Source organism: Ursus arctos, unplaced genomic scaffold (genome assembly GCF_023065955.2).
Source record: "Ursus arctos isolate Adak ecotype North America unplaced genomic scaffold, UrsArc2.0 scaffold_15, whole genome shotgun sequence".
Classification (NCBI taxonomy): Eukaryota; Metazoa; Chordata; class Mammalia; order Carnivora; family Ursidae; genus Ursus; species Ursus arctos.
In genome coordinates, this window is record NW_026622819.1 from 8,971,113 (window position 1) to 8,991,712 (window position 20,600).

The 20,600-nt window shown below is 44.4% G+C and overlaps 1 protein-coding gene across 1 annotated transcript in view; it reads right to left on the minus strand.

Moving 5' to 3' along the window:
- Positions 1 to 20,600, minus strand: part of CTNND2 (catenin delta 2) — an 885,151-nt gene that overhangs the window by 354,191 nt on the left and 510,360 nt on the right. The window contains exon 8 of the mRNA XM_044386968.3: positions 4,396 to 4,590. Coding sequence (XP_044242903.3) covers positions 4,396 to 4,590 — 195 coding nt within the window. The remainder of the gene's footprint in view (positions 1 to 4,395; positions 4,591 to 20,600) is intronic.

Sequence of the window (20,600 nt, forward strand, 5' to 3'; positions counted from 1 at the left end):
GGTGGGGGAAAAGGTCTGCGGTTCTTGTCTTACAAAGGCTGGGGTGCAGGAGCATGAAATGTCAGTGTGGGGGGCAGAAGACCCCCTTCGGAGCATGTTCCCTGGCCCAGCCCAGGCCAACAGAGTGACCGCTCAGTGGAATAAATTACTATTGATTTCCAGTGCTGAGTAGCAAACCTTGTCTGTATGTTCCACCTTTCACAGCCTGGAGCAGGAGAGAGGTGAGAAGTAGGATTTTAGCACCCTGATTCCCTAACATGTACATAAGTACATGTGCGTAAGACCTCTCACAGTATGGTCAGGTAGCTTCTTGGTTTGGGAAAGCCTAGAGGACCTTCTTGCATACACAAAGGTAGATCGTGGTCCTCATCTGAGTTGGTGTCTGAGATTTTAAATAGTCTTCCCAGTAAGTAATAGGGCTGAGTGGCCTACTATGACAGCCCAGGAGACATGGAGAAGGCAGGCAGAGAGGAGGATGGATGAGGATGGTGGCAGGCTGAGTCCGAGGGGAAAAGCTAACTAAGGAATCCCCCAACCCCCTTTGGTGGGGAAGTTTAGAAGCTTTGACATGTCTCAGCTTCATGTCTACAGCTGTGTTCTCATTGTCTCCATGCGGTCATCTCCCTGTGTATCTCTCAGCTCTAGAATAGTCTATTACTCAGGACAGCCTTCGTGGTGTTTGGGGTAAGGGAGACACAGGGACAGGGTCAGCACAGGGCGAAGCAGGGCAGGGAGAGGAGAGTGGCCACGGAGCTGAGAGCAGTGCCCAGGAACCAGAGCCAGCAGGGAGCACAGCTGCAGCACTGAATGACCAAGGGCGGCTATGGATGAAGAACAGGCACCTGCCAAGCCTCTCCCTCCTGCCGAGAAACAGAGGAAGGTGGCCTTGGGCCAGGGTGGGCGGTGGGGGGATTATGGATGGCCCAATCAGGGGTTAGGGGTTATCTGGGAATGAAAAGATATTATGTGTTGTTTAGTGTTTTTGTTAATACTTTGTCTTCAGCTTTATCTGGAATGTACCAACCCTTAAGATATTACCTTCCATTGCCAGTTAATTTTCCATATGTTCCTGCCCTATCATGAGAGGAGCCTGAATGTGCTTGAGGACAAGGAGTAGACAGAAGCTTCTTTGGCTCTGCCAGTGCATTTAGCACATGGTGAGTCTTCAACAGATACTACCTGACTGACAGGATACAAAAACCATGATGAACATGGATGGGTATTTATCTTCTTTTTAAAAGATGACTTTCACAAATACAGTGTCAACCAAAAAGACTGTTAAGAAGAGCCCAGGATTCAGGGCAGGACTGCCTGCATGTGAAGGTTTGAAGACTGGCTCTGCACAACCTGTGTGACCTTGAGAAGAGGACTCAACAACTCTGTGCCTCAGTCTTCTGTAAAGTGAGCCTCTTATCAGTACCTCCTTTAAGGGGTGGTTCTCAGGATCTGTAAATACATTCAAAGCATTTGGAACAACCCCCGAAAGACATGCTTTTGTCTTCCTGTCTCACCTGCTCGATACTAGGGCACCATCTTGTAATTCCCTAATTTTTTAGGCAAGTCCATTTGTCTTCATTCCTGAGTGTAGACTGCTTGAACAAGAGCAACTGACCTTCAGTCCCCTTGGCTTACTCTCCTTGAAGTATCATCTGGATGTGCTTGAGGGGTCAAACTGAAGGAACTCCAGCCAGTGTCCTGCTACCCGAGGGGTGAGACATGAGACTGGCTGCTCAAACCACCTCACCCACGAATGAGCCAGAAGTCAGTGGCCCTAAATATTCAAGTCTAACAGGCCCTATAAGAACCTGTCCTCTCCTCCCAAGAAACTGGGGTATTGGCTCTGGCCCTGGAGGCCTCTTAAAAGTTCTACATCAGAGGACTTGAGTGTGGAGTGTGTACAATACAAGATGTGAAAAATGGCCTCCCGAGTATGGGAAAGCAATCTTAGAATGTTCCTTGATATTAATTTTTAATTCTGACTTTAGTACTAAATATAATTTAATAATATTGTCTAACGCATATATAATTTATAAGGAAAGGATATATACCCATATTAAAGGCATTTTCTTGAACATGTGGGTTCTGATAGAGACAGTTGCTGGGGTTGCAGGGTTAGCTAAGAAAGTGTAAGGATTTGAAATAAAATAAATTAAGTGTTGAAGCAGAGAGTAACCTGAGCAGGTGCAGGGGAGAGAGAACTTGTGGCTTTACACTTAGGAGCTGGAGAGAGGTGGTTTCTTCCCACCTGTCATCCCACAAGACCATCCATGCACTTCTGGAAATTTCCGTATTATTGCATAAATCTGCAGATCCCTCAAAAGTGCCTCAAGTTCAAAAGGGCAGGTTGGGATGGGATCTTGGACATCTGGATGTCACAACCTCAGCAGCTCTCTGCCACGGCAGAGATTCCTGTTACTGAGAAAACCCAGGCAAACAGGTTTTCTTCTCCGATGCGCTTAGAGGACACTGCTGCGTTACCTCACTGGAAGGATGAAACCCTGGTTCTTTCATTCAGCATGGTGCTCTGCTGACGGCTTAGAGCAGGGGTCGGCAAACTTTTCCAGAAAGGGCCAGAAAGCAAATGTTCTCAGCTTTACCAACCATATGGTCTCTGCCATAACTACCCCTGAGCTGCTAGCCTGGAAGCAGCTAGAAAGGATATGGGACAAATGGGTGTGGCTGGAGTCCAGTAACTTTATTTACAGACACCGAAATGTGCATTTCATGTAACATCTACATATCAGAAAACATCCACCTTTTATCTATAAACCGGTTAAAAATGTAATAATTATTTTTAGCTCATGAGCAGTATTCAAATAGGTGGCCATCTGGATTTGGCCCAGAGCTAGAGTTTGCAGACCCCTGGCTCAGAGAAAATACCAGTTGTGTTTTGTTTTGTTTTCACTGGTTTTTGAAGTGTGAACATCTTCCCCTGTCTTTAATCTGACATAGAAGAGTGAAGTATTTTTTTCTTAGTGTAGATAAATTTTTATGAACCCACCAGAAGCGCATTAAGAAAAGAGAATTCTAAGAGCCTATGAATACAGGACAGAGAATCAACATAATTCCTTCTGTTGTCACCAAGGGTATCTTTGTCTCTCATAAGGGGTGCGTGGAAATAAAATTCTGTTGGTTCCTAGTATGCGACCAACGCAACGTTAGAATAGCCCAGCCTCAGACAGGAGTGGTTCTAGCAGGCTGATGATGAGAGAATTCTGACAGAAGAATAAATGGGTATTCCTTTGCATCTGAACCAAGATACATATTATTAACATTGGATGGCATTTATGATGTCAAAATAAAAGAAAGCATTTTGTGCCTTTCTTCTTATGATGCAGTAAAATACTGATATGTACATATCAATAATCAGCCGTAAAAGCAACTTCGCTGGCCTGGATTTCAAAACGTGTAATTTAGTATCATAATGCAGTTAACAAAATTGCTATGCTCTACTTCCTGGTAACTGGAAGTTACCACGGTCTGAAGATGCAGGGAGGCGTGTGCCAAGTTCTGGACCAGGGATTCAGTTTTCCCACGCCTGAGGCCCTGTTGGAGGGTAACACGGGTCATCTGAAGTGAGGGACAGAGCTCTGTTGTGTGCAAGCCAGCAGCATCATATTTTCTAAGTTTACTTAGCATTGGGAGGCTTTATAATAAATGTAGTTCTCAACATCTTAATTATATCAATTTTGTAGTTAGATGAATGCTCTCTAGCACATTTAATCATGACATTTGACCAGTTATTTTTTAAATGGCTACATACTCTGGAAAACACTTGCCTTTCTTCATGCAGCCTGTGGCTGTGTTCAATTCAAAATATGTTTTTAACCCAGGAGGGCTCTGTGGTTGATCGAATCATATGCAACTGTCGATATTCGACCTTTAAATAATAATTTCATCTGATTCAATCTGATAGTGTCTCTGAAGTAAATTCTCAGTTTGCCCTACAAGACATGCTTCGTGTTTAGTGAACACGGTTTCCCCAAGTTTGCCAAGTAGGTAGGCTCTCGTTAAAGAACATTTAGCCGCATAAGGCGTGTGCCTTTTATGTCCTGTATAATGACGATGCTTTGTTGGAGAACTTATGTTCATTAAATATGTGAATGATGACAGACAAAAAATTAGCACTCCTTCTTTCAATTTGCCTGTTCGACAACATAAGCTTACAACCCCATTAAACTTCTTCCATTTAAAATTTCCTCAGGTAGCTAAATGAGTCATACTTGGTTTCTCTCATTATCATCCCAGACGTTAACGACAGAAGCAGGCCCTAACGCTTGTGAGCAGAGAGGACACAGATGGACACGCACACACACACACAGCCCTTTCATGGGGTCCCAAGCAGCCCCCCCCCCCACTACGGACAGGCCACCGAGGGGTATGGTGAATACACACCTGTGCTCGTGCGGTAAGTGCCCGTGTGCGCTGGTGGCAGAGGGTCCCCCTGGCTCTGGCTGAGACTCCTCATAGGGGGCTTCTGATAGACGCGGTCCTCATAGATGGGGTCTATGTGGTGCTCGGGGGACTGCAGAGCCCGCAGCTCGGGGCCCAGGTGGCCGTGCTGGCTGCTATACGAGGCCCGGGACCCAGCTGAAAGAAATTAACAGGCGACACTGAGCCCCGACTGACATCCAAACAGAACTTGCTTTATCAAAGCCATATTTGAATTTGTTTCTTTTGCACAGAAATGTTGAAATCTGCAGAAAATCAAATGAATGACATGAAATGGCAGCAATATGTCGAGCTAATCGGCTTATTGGCGTCACCCAGCTGCCTTGCTCAGCTCCCGAACCTGATCTCCCTGTAAGGACGATCGTGATTCTGAGATAAGCCCACCCTGCATGGGGCCAGGGAGGCATCCTTTTTCTCAGCCGAACCAACGCGGCTGGCTTCCTCACCAAAGGAACTGCGCAGACAAGTCAGACCTAAAAACCTCTCATTATCCCAGTGTCCCTGAACCTTAAAGTTTGCCACAGAAATGACTATTTAAGATGAGGAGCAAATGCATAAGCCGCGATGGCAAGCCATCTTGATGTTGTTCCTGAAAAGTGAAGCAGAATTCCTTCTCGTCAGCAGTTTCTTCCTGGACAAGGCATGAACTGAAATGTCCGGACCTACCACGGCCGAAATCCCTGAGACAAGCAGATTTTAAAGAAACAGACTTTCAAGTCACATTTTCTTTTACTCTCACCCTCCTCCAAATCGAAGCACCTGCAGTTAGGTCAGCCTCCTCTGCAAAAGGTACAAATGGCCGTCGCTACCTGATTTAATTTGTAAATCCTTGTGTCATTTTGTTGCATCGTATGGGGCGAGGTGTGGCTTCGAAGCAATGCTGGGGACCAGGGAGCCTCTGCACCCATGGGCACAGAGCGTTCCGTGAGGGCTAAGAGGTCGACCTGATACACAGAAGAGTTGGCTGAGAGCCAGTATTTCACCCGAGGTACAGTCAAAATCACAGGAGCCGAAGTGCCAGGAGACTCGTCTGCCCTGGGGCAGCTGGGGGGAGGACACCGAGGGACCAGGAGGGATGTGGGGCAGCAAGGAGAGACGGTTACCTAATGACGGTGAGCGGAGAACACACGAGAACCGAACACGGCTAACAGCTGACGCTAGGAAAGACCGACCCTTCAGCTCATCTTCCAAGCTGAGTCCCACATGGCGTGCTGGGATTTAACTGTCAGCTGTCTCGGAACGGCCCTTATTCCGAGCTTTCCATTCCAGCCTAAAGCAACGGGCTTTTGGAATTCCTTGATTTGGGTGGTATTTTGGGGGCAGCTCTAGCTCTGTCTGCTGGTCCAAGGCTTCCCTGGGGGCCACGTTAGAGCCAAATTCTTCAATGCTCAGTGACTGCCCTCCTTCTTCAGGATCAGGTGACCCCAAGGATTTTAATACTCTCATCTAGAATCTCTGAGGAAAAACCCATTCGAAAGTTCTGAAATTGCTGGCAGATAAATCCGTTTCACCGGAATATTTTATACAGGTTGTTTTAAATTTAAGTAAACAAAATGGAGCATTTCTGAATGACAGAGATAGTGCTGGGAATTCTACGAATTCAGTGTTAATAAAAATTACTCAGTGTTTTGAGGAAAGGGAAGGAATAGAGCAAGCGAGTTCCTTACTTTTCCCTTTCCTAGTAATTAAATAAGTTCTGATTTAGACAGCGTTCAGATGAATGATAGATTCAAAATAACTGTTTTGCATAATTAGGTTCATTGCATCTGATTTATCAAATGCCAACATCACACTGAATATTATCTCATGTTCATATTTTCCAGGAATATATTTAAGTACGGTATGCCTTGAGTTCCTGCTGTCAATTCTTCCTTCTTCTGGAGGCTTTGATAATATTGCCAAGGACTTACAAGTGTAAAAGCAAGGAAACAGTCTATATCCAAATCTTGTAGAGTTAAATGAAAGTTATCCATCACTGGTAGATTTACTGTAACTTTATCACCATTCCGTGACTCTAAGTCTCTAAAAACACCCAACAATGAGCAACAAGAGGACACGATGATCTTCTGAAGGGTGACATGATCTAAGGGCCGTGTGGAAATCTTCTCTACAAGCATTACGTGCACATGAGGAACTCTGTACTAGAATCACGAATCAGACATTAATGACCAAGGGTCCTAGGCAAGGAGCAAGAATCGTGACGTCTACCTTAGTGCTGCTTTTTAATGGATGACTGCAAAGATTGCAGGAATGAAGTCCAAGAGGGAAAGAAAGATTGAAATGTCCAAGAAGAGGTGCCTTTTTAGAAAGGGATATAGCATAAATTAAGCCTGCAAATTAAAGCTAACAAACATTTGCTAATCCAGGAGAAAGCCAGCAACAGATCTGTAGAGAGTCCTTGACACGGGAGATGATCACGACGCTGAAAGGGCTTTGTCTCATTCCTCCACACCACACCTTCCTTGGGTCAGAGTCTGGCGGCACTGTTTTCCTTCTGACCAGCAATATGAAACATTTATCACTTCGAGACTGATGTGCAAATACATTTCTACATGCTGCATTTTATATGTGTTGTTTCCATGCACCAGTTAATCCTTACTAATCAATAGATTCATTCATTCAACACATATTTGCTGGGTGTCTGGGCAACTTCAAGAAGTTGAGGACACCAGGGTGCTTAAGCCAAACAAGGTCCCTGGTCTTGAAATTAAGTCATCACATTCAAGTAAGTACAGAGATAACGGTCCTGAAGAAAAGTGAAGTTGGGTAAGGGGAGAGCAGACAGAGTGCTGGTGGGGGAATACTGTGTTGATAAGGTGGTCAAGAAAGTTCTTTTGGCTCATCTGGCATTTCAGCAAAGATGTGGTTGCTGGGATTATGAAATTTTGAGTTAAAAAGAAACCCATTCAGTTCTTATGACCAATTGTCATCTGAACTCATAAGGGTCCATACACTAACTGTGTTTCTTTTTAAAGACAAGATAGATTAAGTAGGTACTAATAAAATCACTTCTATAAATATCACGAAATGAATCTCCTACAGAGGGCCTGTGCTCCTGCTGCTGGTTCCCTCTGAGAAACACTGGGTCTTTCTCCAGTACGGCTCTTTCTCTGGCCTTATGAAGTTTTCTGCTGAATTGCTGGAGCCTAATAATTTCAACGTAAGAGGGCCATCTGATGATATAAGTCGATCCTCTGAAAAGTCTGTTTTGGAAAGCTTTGGAAAATGCCCTCCGGTTTCATCGACTTCATAAATCCTAGATTTTCACATAGTACGGGAGCTCTGCTGCTATCACAAATAACTGGAATGCTCCTGCAGTCTCTGACACGGTACAAAACATAGAATTTGCTCCTGTCACTTTATGATGAGCTTTCCAATATGACTTAATGTAATTACGAAACCTCACCACACCTTTTACCAAATACTGTCATCTACTGGGACTCCAATACCTTTCACGGAGAAGAACTTAGAAGTGAAAATCACTTGGCCAGGAAGCAGCAATACGTGTGCCCATGGGATCTGGTCCCCTATAACAAACAGCAGGTGTCCCTCATTCTTGGATTTTCCTCTCTAACCATGAGCATTTCTTCCCGAGCTGTTAGAAAAACAGGCTTCTTTTGTCCAATTCCTCTTGTGACAGGCAGGCATGTGGAAAGTAGTGAGACAGTGGTCACGGGGTATAATTGAGTACTGTCTGATATCTTTGCATTCTTAGGATGGACCGTTTCTCTGTTTATTTGCAGTTGTGGCTTCTGCGTCTGCCGTGAAGTGGACAGTGCATTAGAGCAAAACTCACACCCCACTCCGAGTTAAAGAAGAGCCTGCAGAAACACACTTGTCTAAGGTGGGGACCAATACTAGTGAACACACTAGCTAAACAGCGTGGCTGGGCACCTGTCCTCCTTATCTGCTCTAGGTTTCTGCCAGGGTAGGCGAACAGCTCCAAATGAACTAGCCATTAATTTCAGGGCTTCTCCCAACATCATTGGCATGAGTCTCTGATTAAAATTTCAGTTCTGACTCAGCAGGTGTGGGGGAGGGCCTGAGGTTCTGCATTTTTCACAAGTTCTCTGGCAATGTTGGTGTTGCTGGTCCAGAGACCATCCTTTGAGAAGCCAGGGCGTACTGGGTTAGCCGGACACATATCTTGGTGGCGAGAGAACTTCAACTTTGGCATTCTTCTGGAGCCCTGGAGACAGACATATGGATTCCTTATTTCTCCCTGCCTTATGAAGCAAGCATGAGTGCTTCAGCGAAGGTGCAGGCCAAAGCTGTAGCCAGATGCTGGCCATGCTGATGGGGCCTCAGCGGGCGCCCTGGAACCTGGCTTCTGCGTGCGGCTGTGCTGGCCTCCGCATGTGGGCATCATACTGGCTGCCTTGGGTTGCCTTGGCCTAGGGGTCAGGCTTCCACACACGGGCTGCCGCAGAGCGACTGATCTTAGCTCTAGGTGCCCAAGGCCCAGACACTAAGGGGCCTGTAAGAGCCTTTGTGAGCAGGCTAGCTTCTAGGGAAAAAACCATCTTTCCTGTAGAGGGCAGACTTTTTGGACCTGGGTGGACTGGAATGTGTTTGCTGCTATTGTTCTGCTTCGAGGTGGATTCTGGGGAAGGAGGTGTCTCGATTCCCTGCACAGCCGCAGCGTACACCTGTGTAAGGGTTCAGCTCAGTGCTTCTCAACCCTGGGAGGACATACGCAGCATTCACCTGGAAGCCTTTTTAACAGTACTGATGCTGGGGAGCCACTCCCAACTACTGAATTAGGACCTGAGGGGGTGGGCCCAGGGAACAGAGGAGCTCAAACACTCTCCGGGTATCTCTGAGAAGAGATCTAGCTCTGGATGGTTATGGTCAGGGCTGGTAGATTTGGGGCCAGATTCGGGGTCTTGGGGAGTACCTGTCAAGGTCTGGTGCTCAGCAGAGCCCCTAAGGCTGGAGATTAAAAACATTCACAGAAATACCCATTCTTGAATGTGGGGGGAGGGAGGTGCAGTTTCTGAACTTTGCAGGAAGGCAGAACTACCTTTGCGAATAGAAAGAGTACAAGACAGTTTGTGTCTCAGGTGGGCTATTCACTGCACTGCAATTAACCTCCTATTGGGAAGTACCCCCCCCCCCCCCATTTACAGACTGTAGACATGCGTAGACTGCAGGGCATTTCCAGCCTCTCCCAATCCTCTCGTTTCTGTGGGTCTCCGGAAAATGTCTTTGGGTTCGATGCAGTGTGATTTCTGGGAAGGGACACGGGGCTGGGGCTTGCCTGATTTTCTACCGCAGGTGAGGGTGGGGTCCTTGCAGTGACAATCACATACCCTGTGAACACTTAGGAATCTTTCTGAAAATAACTTCACTGTAACCACAACCATCCAAATAAGAGACAGTCCCGAAGCAGCTGATGACTCCCAGAAACACTCGACCCGGACACCTCAAGTCCTTCTCAGCCGACACGGAGCTGCTAAGAAATTAGCAGGGGTCAACTGTGAATTGTAATATCTTTGTACAGAAGGGTAACATAATTTGACTTCAGACTTGTAATTAAAGTCTTCTGACATTAATTTGTAAACAAGTTTGATCGGCGAATGTTAATTTTTACCCAGGAGGGGTTTCCTATTTAAAATCTGCGTCTAACTCTATCCCTGCCCTGAGAGCAGCTTTTGGCAGCCGTCTTCTGGGTGGACCGGACCAGAAGCCAGGCTTACCACTATCTTATTGTCCCAATTAACTAGTGATGCAGAGAAATCCATGATTTGGTGCTTTATTAATTAGTCACTTTACCAGAGTTTTTAATGGCCAGTCTCATATTCACATAGATACTCTTCTCTATCAACAAGGCGGATAAAATTCAATGAGTGCCATTTTATTTCTCGACAGCTGCTTCTCAATACCCCATCAGTGCAATACATGAACAGTGCATCTGTGGTCTGGCTTCAGGACCTAATTACTATGGATAATTATGGATATTTCTATGGAGAGAAGCCAGAACAAGGTGCTCCTGACCCATCTTTTTGTTGTTGAGATGCAAAGCAGGACAGACTAACTCTGGCTTCAAAAGACCAGAAGTCTTCAGAAGTGAGGCTGAGTTTTCATTTTTGTTGTAGGTGTCCATCGAAGGGCATGGGTGGAATTCTTGATGTATAGACAAAGAGAAAGGCTTTATCAGACAAAAGTGGGCTTAAGTAGTTTTCTTCATTAAGCAGTTTAAATATTTTGCAATATATATGAACTACGATGTTCCGCTTCCAGCATCTCAAACACAGGCCTCTTTAAAAATCAGACTGTATTAGCCACGCCACAGATAAGCTGTACAAATTCCTTTTCAGAAATTATTTAGCTTTTCTAATGCAAAGTTAAAATGTATTCTCCCTGTATCATTCTCCTACTCCTTTATATATCTTACTAACACCCACAGAGAGGCTCTGCTGATAATTCCAGAAGAGGATACCATTGACTTTCAACATAATTTACGGGGGGGAAATGCAAGTAAACTGCTTCACAGATTACTCATGCTCTATATTTACATATTATAAATTCCTTATATCAACACTTTCTTAAATTTTCATCATTTTACTCGGCATAATATTTAGCATGTAAAAAAAGAGTTTGAGAAGAGACATTCTGTTGGTAATAAACAGTTTTGAGAAGGATTAAAATTTTTCCTTGATTCTTTTCTGGTTAAAGGCTTTAATAATTGTATTTGTGTGTTTTAGAATCCAATTAGTAACTACATTATATATGCATAATTATCACTGGAATACCAGTTACATTTATTAAAACATTAATTCCCTCATACAAGGCACCTCTGATGAGACCTATGTGTAGTTATAATTCCCCCACCCCATTTTTCATCCATTCTCTTTATCCAAAGAAGTTACTACTAAACCACCAATTCGTATGGCTCAGTTGTGACGTAGGTGATGCTTTTCCAGTATAGAGATCGATCTGTGCTGACTCGTGCAGTGCGAAACAAATACTACTTATTTGCTAGAAGGCTGTCAAGGTGATGGGGGGTGTTTGTGGTCATGTCAACAATAACCAACTAACTGGCTCAGCCATGGAGGGGACTGTAGTATTATACGCTTCTAACAAGCTGAGCATAAGACCTGACTGAGTACCGAGTACGTGTGTGTGTGCGCGTGTGTGTGTATTTTCTTCATTCTAAAGAGAAATGTATACAGACTTCCCTTTTCTGCATCAATTATTAAAGGGAAGCTTATCTTGTAAGGGAGGTTTTGACTTTATCGCATTGTCAGTCCATTCTCTGAGAGTTCAAAGGCTGAAGTCAGAAATATCTGGAAATGCAGACATCATTTGAGGTTCAATATGGGCATGGGACCTCTGTAATGGCATAGCACCTATGTGCCCAGGTGCCTTTAGGACGCCCAACAGGAAAAATCAACCTTATCAGATCATTTGGAGATATTTACACAGCAAGCAGAAATTTGAGGGACCGCTAAAGTCCACTCAACCAAAACAATTAATGGTTTTCTTTGGGTTCCCTTTGCTGCCACGTCTCTCCCTGCAGGATCCGGGGCAGGTCCTCAGTACACAGACACCACAGAATAGACATTATCTATTTTATGATCTCTTCTCTAGGGCTACACACAAAGAGCTGCTAGCTGTGACATCCCATGGGTTGCTGTCCATGCCTCTGGGAATGCTGCAACCAAAACCCAAAAAATATGCCTCCACAAGAAATAGCCACTTTCTAAAGAATTGGGAAACTCAGAGGTGAGGAAGCAGACACTTTATCTTACAGATGATCAATATGCAGCGAACTGAGTCTTTCTGGCAGCTATTGGTAGTTTTAATGGTTCACTCATCCTAAGGAGAACCTGGTATCTCTCTGTGTTCCTCTCGTCTTGCTAAGGATGACTTCCGGTTATCATGGGATGTAACATATGCACCCATAACTAGCTCTACAGTGGTCAGCCAAAAATATCTGTTGAAGGGCGCCTGGCTGGCTCAGTCGGGGTAGAGCGGGCAACTCTTGATCTTTGGTTCTAAGTTCGAGCCCCATGTTGGGTGTAGAGATTACTTAAAACTAAAATCTTAAAAAATGTATTTGTTGAATACCTACTAGAAGAGGGAGGAGTTCTGAAATATGCAGGGGTCTCATTAGCTTCCCTCAGGGAGCCCATATGCCCACTACTCAAACGCTCTGCCTGGATCGCAAGATAATTCAAGATACTTTCTGCTTTCTATCAAAATCAGTTCTTTGGCAATACACAGGTATAGATACCTATAGACCCATCTGGGATTAGCCTTTAGAGAGTTCAGATAGTTCATGCTAGTTATTCCACAAGAAATGCAAAATTTTATATGTATATATAAAATACATACATATATGTGTATGAATACATACATATATAAATGCATGTATAGTAATTTTTGTCATATTTATATAATATGCAAAATACAATAACCAAAAATTGTATGTATTATAACATATATATATGAAGTAAATATATGACAAATTTTGAAAAACTACAAAATGCACCTTGGTTAATGATACAGTGGCAGGAGGGATTCTGACGTAGCCTGGGCTGCAAATGGACTGCATTTTGAGAGATTTTACATTATTAATTATTTAAGGTTATTTGTACATCTACTAAAATAGCTGGTCTCCACATAATCTCTGTTGCTTAAATAAAAAGAAAATAAATATTTAACAGCATCGTATTTATTAAGGTAGAGCTTGCAGTTCACCACCACCATTGAACTGATACCCACATGTAAAGTGAGTGGCAAGGCCAGACGCCCGTTTGCTCAAATTAACCAACACCTGTGACCTACAAGGGTAATCAATGAAAACAGACCCAGGGATATTTTACCTCCAATGCCCTGTTGACTTTAACTTCACCAGTGCAGAGCCTGAAGAGTGGGAGAAACCCACATCCCGGGTCGTACATCACCAGGCTTTCCCCATTGCTGTGTGCTAGGGACCCAGCCAGGAAAACACAGCCAGTGTGGCCAATAGCTCAGCAGCGCAGGAGCGAACGGTACAAGTGCAGTCTGGCTTCCAGACCTAATTACTATGTGCGTCTCCACGTCTCTCCTCGCATTCTGTCATTTCCTTCCCTGACGGCATATTGTATCTAAAAGCAGTTTCCCAGTAGACACCTGTTCCTACTTGCCGCCTATCTGATCTGCAGCACTGAGGAAACCAGACGGGTTCTCAGCGTTCAAGACCAGCAAAACATCTGGCTGCACATGACCTGGCCTGGTTCTCAGAGGGAAAAGGGAATTGCCTGTGAGTTGGGTCATTTAGGGGGTGTGGGGGGGTGGTACAGAACTGGTCCCATTTTAATCCACTTCTCCTCAAATGTCTCACACTCCCTCACCCTACCTCCAATCCCTAATGTCTCAAATATTCACATGCAGGCTTCTGGGATCCTTGACCCCAAGTGAAAAGAAGCTTACAGGGCCATTCAGAGAATTGATGCTTTCAAAAAATGTCTTATGACCCCTTATTTAAAAAAAAGAAGCGAGGGACACCGGGGGGGGTGTGTGTGTGTGTGGCTCAGTTGGTAAAGCGTCTGCCTCCTGCTCAGGACATGATCTCAGGGTCCTGGGATCCAGCGCCGCATAGGGCTCCCTACTCAGCGGGGAGCCTACTTCTCCCTGTGCCCCTCCCCCTGCTCCTGCTTTTTCTCTCTCAAATAAGTAAATAAAATCTTTAAAAAAATAATAATTTTTTTAAAAAAAGTGGGATAAAGAAATCCTTCTCAGGAAAGCTGTCCCTAGCTCCCCAGTGTCTCCCCAATGTGGTCATACCTTCTCAGAGTGAATTCAGGAGAGCAGACCCTGGACTATGTGCAACCAGCACACTGTCAGTGCCCCAAGTGTGATCTGAAAGCCACCAGGACTCGTGGCACCACTGGATGGCTAATTCATAACTCATATGGGACCCTCCCCTCCCAAGCTATATGCCTCTTCTCCTCTTTGCACCTGTCACAGCGGTATTTTGTTAAACCTGATCTCTGCCTCCACCAAGAATGGTTTCCTGATCTTCCCATCTGGATGTGCCTCCCCTTTTGGGATGCTCCAGCCCTTGGGCCTCTCTCATAGCTCCTATCACAACTACACAGTATTATAACCTACTTCAGAACTCATGTCACCACCACCCTCCTTCCAGCCCAACAAGACCCCAGGAGTTCTCACCTCCATCTTATTTACATCTGACATTCCAGCAGAGCTTGGTTGATGCCATGACTCTCCACAGTAATAATGGTTATAATTTACTGAGCCATTTTAAGGTGGGCATGCTAATGAACAATTGATAGGAAGGTTCTCCATCTTATATGATCTTTGTAATGTCTTCTATAATTGTCACCGTATTGTTATCCCCACGACAGGATACACAATCTCAGAGGAGGCCCATTTTGTTCCCCAAACAGGCCAAGCATGATTTCACCTCAGGACCTTTGCACTGGCTATCTTCTCTGCCTGGGCCATTCCTCCCCGATATGTACGTAGCTTCCCATCTCCTTGCTTCAAGTGTTTGCTCAACAGACACCCTATCTATGGAGACAGGAGAGCTTCCTGGTTGCCCCACCCTCTGACATCCCTACTCTTCCTCCCCACGGCTCTTCTTACTATAGAATATCCTACTCACATTAGACCATACCTCCAAGAAGAGAAGGGCGTTGGCCTCTAGTGCTCACAGGTGCGTGTCCACCACCTAGAAGAACACCCAGCACAGAACAGGTGCCCGGTAAAGACTTGCTGATTGAACTCAACCGTCTAAGGTAACTGAGCAAGTAACCGATGGAACCAAGCTAGTAACAGATGCACCCATGTGTTTGGCCTCAACCATGCTCTTAACCATTGTCTTCTGTATTTGTGGAACTCAAAGCAATGCAAGAACGATTCTTTTTTCCTCATCTGCAATTAAACTCATTATTGTTACTCATTCTTTTACTTGTTCAGCCCTTAGATATTAAAATTACCCAGACTCCTTGGGATTTATGCCAACATTCACGATTGTCAGCATTTATGTGGTGGGTCGCACCTTTCCTTGTTTGCTAGCTTACTGCCCAGCTATCTTTTCTCCCTGAGACTTCTCTGCACCATCCTGCTGGTCAGGATACACTGTTTCCTGGGTACCATGTTTTCCTCCTGTTTTATGCCCTTATTCACCTTGGACACAGCCACCGAGTGCTGTAACTTTCTAGGAAAGGGGGCATAGGAAATCCATTTTATCGGTACCAGCAAGACTGAAAATATTTGATTCTGCCTTTATACGGCTAATTTGGCTAGGTATAGATTTTAGGTTAAAAATAACTTTCCCCTAGAACTTTGAGTGCATCACCTGATTGTTCTTCACCCCCCCCCCCCATACTGCTCCTGCAAATCAGGAGGCATCTGTTTTATTTCTCTCCGGTGGTCTTAGGGTCTTCATGTTGGTGCTCTGAAATTTCACAGTACAGAATGTGGAAATGTCCTATTCCGAGCATGGGGCATTTCCTATAAAGGTACAGGTCCCTCAGCTCTGAGGACTTGTGGCCATATTACTTCTCTGGTGGCTTGCTTCCCTCCATTCTCTTTCTGGGACTTCAATAATGTGTTAGATTTCTTGGATGTGTCTTGTATGCATGATTATTGCATTATTCTCAGAGTTTCTGTCTGCTTCCCTATATGGCAACCTTCTGAGTACTCGATTTCCTTGACTAGTTCCCACTCGCTCTATCAAATTTTTTATTTGGGTAGTGATCTTTTTACAGCCTATAAAGATTTTCTTGTTCTTTGATCCTCTCATGTATCACCCAGCTCTTATTTAATAAACACAAGATCTTCTTAAATCCTTCTCAGTACTGACTCTAAAGTTTTTCCTTGTTTCCTTTAATCTCTTTTATTCTGTAAATTATGTGTTTCTTCTGAGAGACGGTTCATTTTTCTATTTTTTTTTCATCTCACTAATTCTCCCCAATTCCTCAGTAATCCCTATTAATTTATCATATTTGAGAAAGAAAAACCTGACAGTCCTTTCTCCTACTACAACATAAATGAAAGTATTTCCCACTAAATAAATCTGAGTTAGAATTTATGACGGGGAGGTGGGGTATATGGGCTGGCATTCTTCCTTGAGGATGAGAGGGTGAGGGCAGCCCAGGCCCTGTTCCAGCATACCACCCGCATGCTGTGTGATGTAAACTCTGTCTAGGCCACCGGCAGCCAAACTAGAGTCTAACTTTCTCAGTTTGTTCAGTTTCTTCAGGAGACCACTCGGGTTCTTCACTTTGGAGTAGGCACTGGCCCACAGGGCCGCCATCTTGGTAGCAGAGAGAGTATGTGAGTGGGAGGAAGAAGCTGACTTAAAGTTGTGTCAAGCACCGACTTCCAATGAATCTCTCTATCTTTAGCCCCATGTCTCTCCCCAGTCCCCAGCTCAACTCTGACAACTGAGACTGTCCAAGAATTCACTAAACACTCCACCTCCACCAGGCTGACAGAGCAGATTCTTGGGAGAAAATTCTGTGTTTTAACTGCTCATCAGTCTGATCTATTTTGCTTTCTGGAAAATTTATCACTAGTTTTTGATGAGACCCCCCCCCCCCCCCCGCTGGCCTCTGTGTTGTCTCTTTAATGGCTTACCCACTGTAATTCTACACTTTATTTTTCTGAGGATCTGGACAGAGGGGAGGCAAATGCGTGGATAGAATATGCTATCTTGAACCACTGTCCAAGATACACTTTCATTTTTTAATTTACGTTTTCCTAGTTAAATTGAAGCATGATCAAAATCATATAAGCGTCAGTGATACTGGAACAGCTTTGATAGAATTCTACATAAATCTGTCACTTTCCTACAAAGGTACAAAAAAGACCTGTTTGCTCCATTTTTAACTAGCAAGGCTGCCATGAGGCAGGAAGGGAAACTTCTGTGGATCAACAAAAAGGGCAACAGGTAGGCCTTTTGGGCACCTAGCATCCTAAACATTTAGTTCCCGATTCAGCCACTCACTTCCTGTAATGGACAATGACAGTCTCCTGGACGTGAGTTTGGCATGGCCATAAAGTAGACAGAAATCAGACACCAATGTAAGAGTGACTTTACAGAGGACGTCTGATCACCATTTCTGTGCATCCTGGGCTGTAGGAAGACGGAGGCAGGGGTCAACAAGTACAGAGGAGCTTTGCTGAAGACATTTTAGTCTCTGCCCTCTTGGAGGGAAAGCCTGGAGACTGGGTTTCCATGGACCACTTGGATGTGAGCTCCCTGCTTTGAAAATGAGGTTCCAGAATCCTAGGCAAATGGCTGACAGAACAATCACTTTGTTGGCGGAAGCAGGGGAGGGTCGGTGTGTAGGGACTGGCCGCTGGGGTGCAGGATGCCAGAATGCCACATACAGGAGAGAGACTATATTATATGCTGATCTAGAACACAGCCTGGGCCAGGACTGAGCTCTGAGAGCAAGAACTTCTGAGGAAGAAGCTGGGCCTGAGGGGCATGGCCAGCCAGGAATGCTATGGAACTTCTGTGGCCTGGGAGGAGATCCCAGGGAGGTCTAGTTCCAAACCCCCCTAGAAGCGTTGGTTGAAAAATCAGCCTTGGCCTCCTTTGAAAGAAGACTGAAGTGTTGATTGATATCACAGGCTGATCACATTCGAATTAGTAAATCTAAACTAGAAATTTTTGTTTTACTTAAGGGTGAGCAGAAGTTCACAAAAACGATTGAGTGTTTGTCCACTGGCAGGGAAAGATCACCTTTGGGAAATGCGATTGAAAGGAGAGCGGCAGACAGATATCGTGTTGCATTAGGCCCACATCCCCAGTGTTGTGTGTTAAACAAACTCGCTCATTATTTGAGTAGAGTTCATGTTTCTTTTGAGAACCGGACAGCAGAGACTGCAAAGCTTTTATATGGGATTAGGTGGGGCTTCTTTCTTTCTTATAACAGGTGCACCTGGAAGCATTAACAAGTCAAAGAATGGAGTTGAAATCACCAAATATGTGGAACTGGGGATTTCTAGTATGTGATACACTCTAAATACTGAGTTTAAGTCCACTTGGCAGAGGTTAAAGATGGACACGCCTTGACCAAATTCTTGTCCACATGAAGCCAATTTTGACTGTAGTCATTGGTTAAGAATCTGCCTTCGATTCATTTCATTTTTGCCTGGAAATAAGCTTCTGATGTTTGACTTAACTTTAATACCTATTTACAACTCAGATTTCTCCTTTTAATAGGATTAATTTTGCTCTAAAGCAGAAAATGAAAGGATCATGCTGTTTCCTTTACAAAAGTGAACAAAAAATACATACTGGTAAAGTCATATTCAATGGGATATTGACATTTTTGAGATGTTTTTGCTTTCTTCAAAATCACTAGTTACTTAAATAAGTTAAAAACTGGTACTGTATCTCTATATTCTTGGTGTTTTTCTTCATTAACAAAAAATATACTGCCTCTATCCCTATATCATGTATGTTTGAAAGGATAGAGAAGCTGGACTCAAAGTGATCTACGTTCAAATCACATCCTGTCACTTCCAGCCAACTAACTCTGGGCAAGGAACTTCTCACTGAGAAGCCTCAGTTTCCAAATCTGTAGGATGCAGCAAACATCACACCTACCTCCTTAAGTTGTTGGAAACTCTACGAGATGCAGTTTGCAGGATGTCTGGCACTATGCCCGGCATGGAGCAAACGCTCTGTCCTGCAGTATGGCGTTTTTAAAACATAATTTTATTCATCATGCACAAAATGAATAAATTTACCTTCTAAACTCTAAAAAAGAAAAAAAAAAGCAACCTATCTGTCAAGAGAAAAATGTAAGGACTAGTTATGCCATCTATTTAGCTTTCTTCCTTTACCAGTTAGAAATCATAATTGCCAGTCATATTGCAAAAAAAGTGTGTGTGTGTGTGTGTGTGTGTGTGTGTGTGTGTGTGTGGCGGGGGCAGGAGGAGTTTCAACAACTAGCCCTGGGAGCAGGGATGGGCTATTCCAATGCCTTCCCAGGTGTTTCCCTGCCTGTTTCTTCTTATAAATCTATCCTCCACTCAGTCCCCAGAATGGAGTTTTTAACATGCAAACAGGATCATGTCAGCTGTCTGCTGGAGGGATGAAATTACACGCCCTTTACTACGCATCTGCTCTCTACCCCCCCCCCCCCCCCCCCCCCCAGTCAACTTCACCACCTCTACCATCCATTTCTGGCTCAGGAAACCCTGATGTGCAGGCAGTCACTACCCATCACACTCTCCACCCCTCACTCCCCAGCTTCTCTACCTTTGCCCTTGGTTCCAGCTACCATTCCTCACTAGTTCCATCCGCACCACCCGGCCCTGGGGCCACCACATCGCGGAGGCGTCCACGCACACATCTGACAGCACTGCAAGCTGCCCCTGCAGGATGTTCCCACAGAAGCAAAATCTACGGGATCCCAGCACGGGGGTTAAGATGTCCACTCACATGTCTGTTCTGAAACTGGGTCTCTGGAGGGCAAAGATGATCTCTCCCTCATCTCTGTCCAACACAAACACTGATACGTTTTCAGACTCAAAACATCTCCTTTGTGTCTGAAGCAAAAACGAAGGACTTCTCCCGTACACATCCCAGTTAGTACACTGGGATTATTAAATACAATGAATTAACTTTTACCGAGCCAGGAAATGTGCTAGTAGTTTATACACGTTATCTTATTTATGTCTAAATTATACAAAAAGATAGATACTATTGTGAGCCCCCAGATGAGAGAACAATTTCAAGAAGGTGTGTAACGCACCTAACATTAGGGACCTTGGACAAGGCAGAGCTGGGTTTCTACTCAGGCACCATTATATGATGGAAAGAGACCAAGAAAGAGTAGGAGGAGGAGGTAGAAAGAAAACATTCTAAGAGGTCTTCAGATCCTGATGACCTAACACCTGAGAAATCACACTTTTCTAGGTTTAATCTGAATTTGCTGTTTTCCCAGAGAGCTGAACTCCCAGATTCCTGGCTACACTTTACAAAGTTTGGCCACTGGGAAGACCTAGAGGAAAATGTCCAGGAATGTTCTTTACCAAGTGCCCACTACAACTGATGGCTTGAAATCCTCAGACAGAACTTTGACTCTCTGGAGATGACTGTAGCTAAGCAATAAAAACTGCTTGGAAACGTTCTGCACATTTTTAGTCTCCTGTTTTCCTCCTCCCCTTGT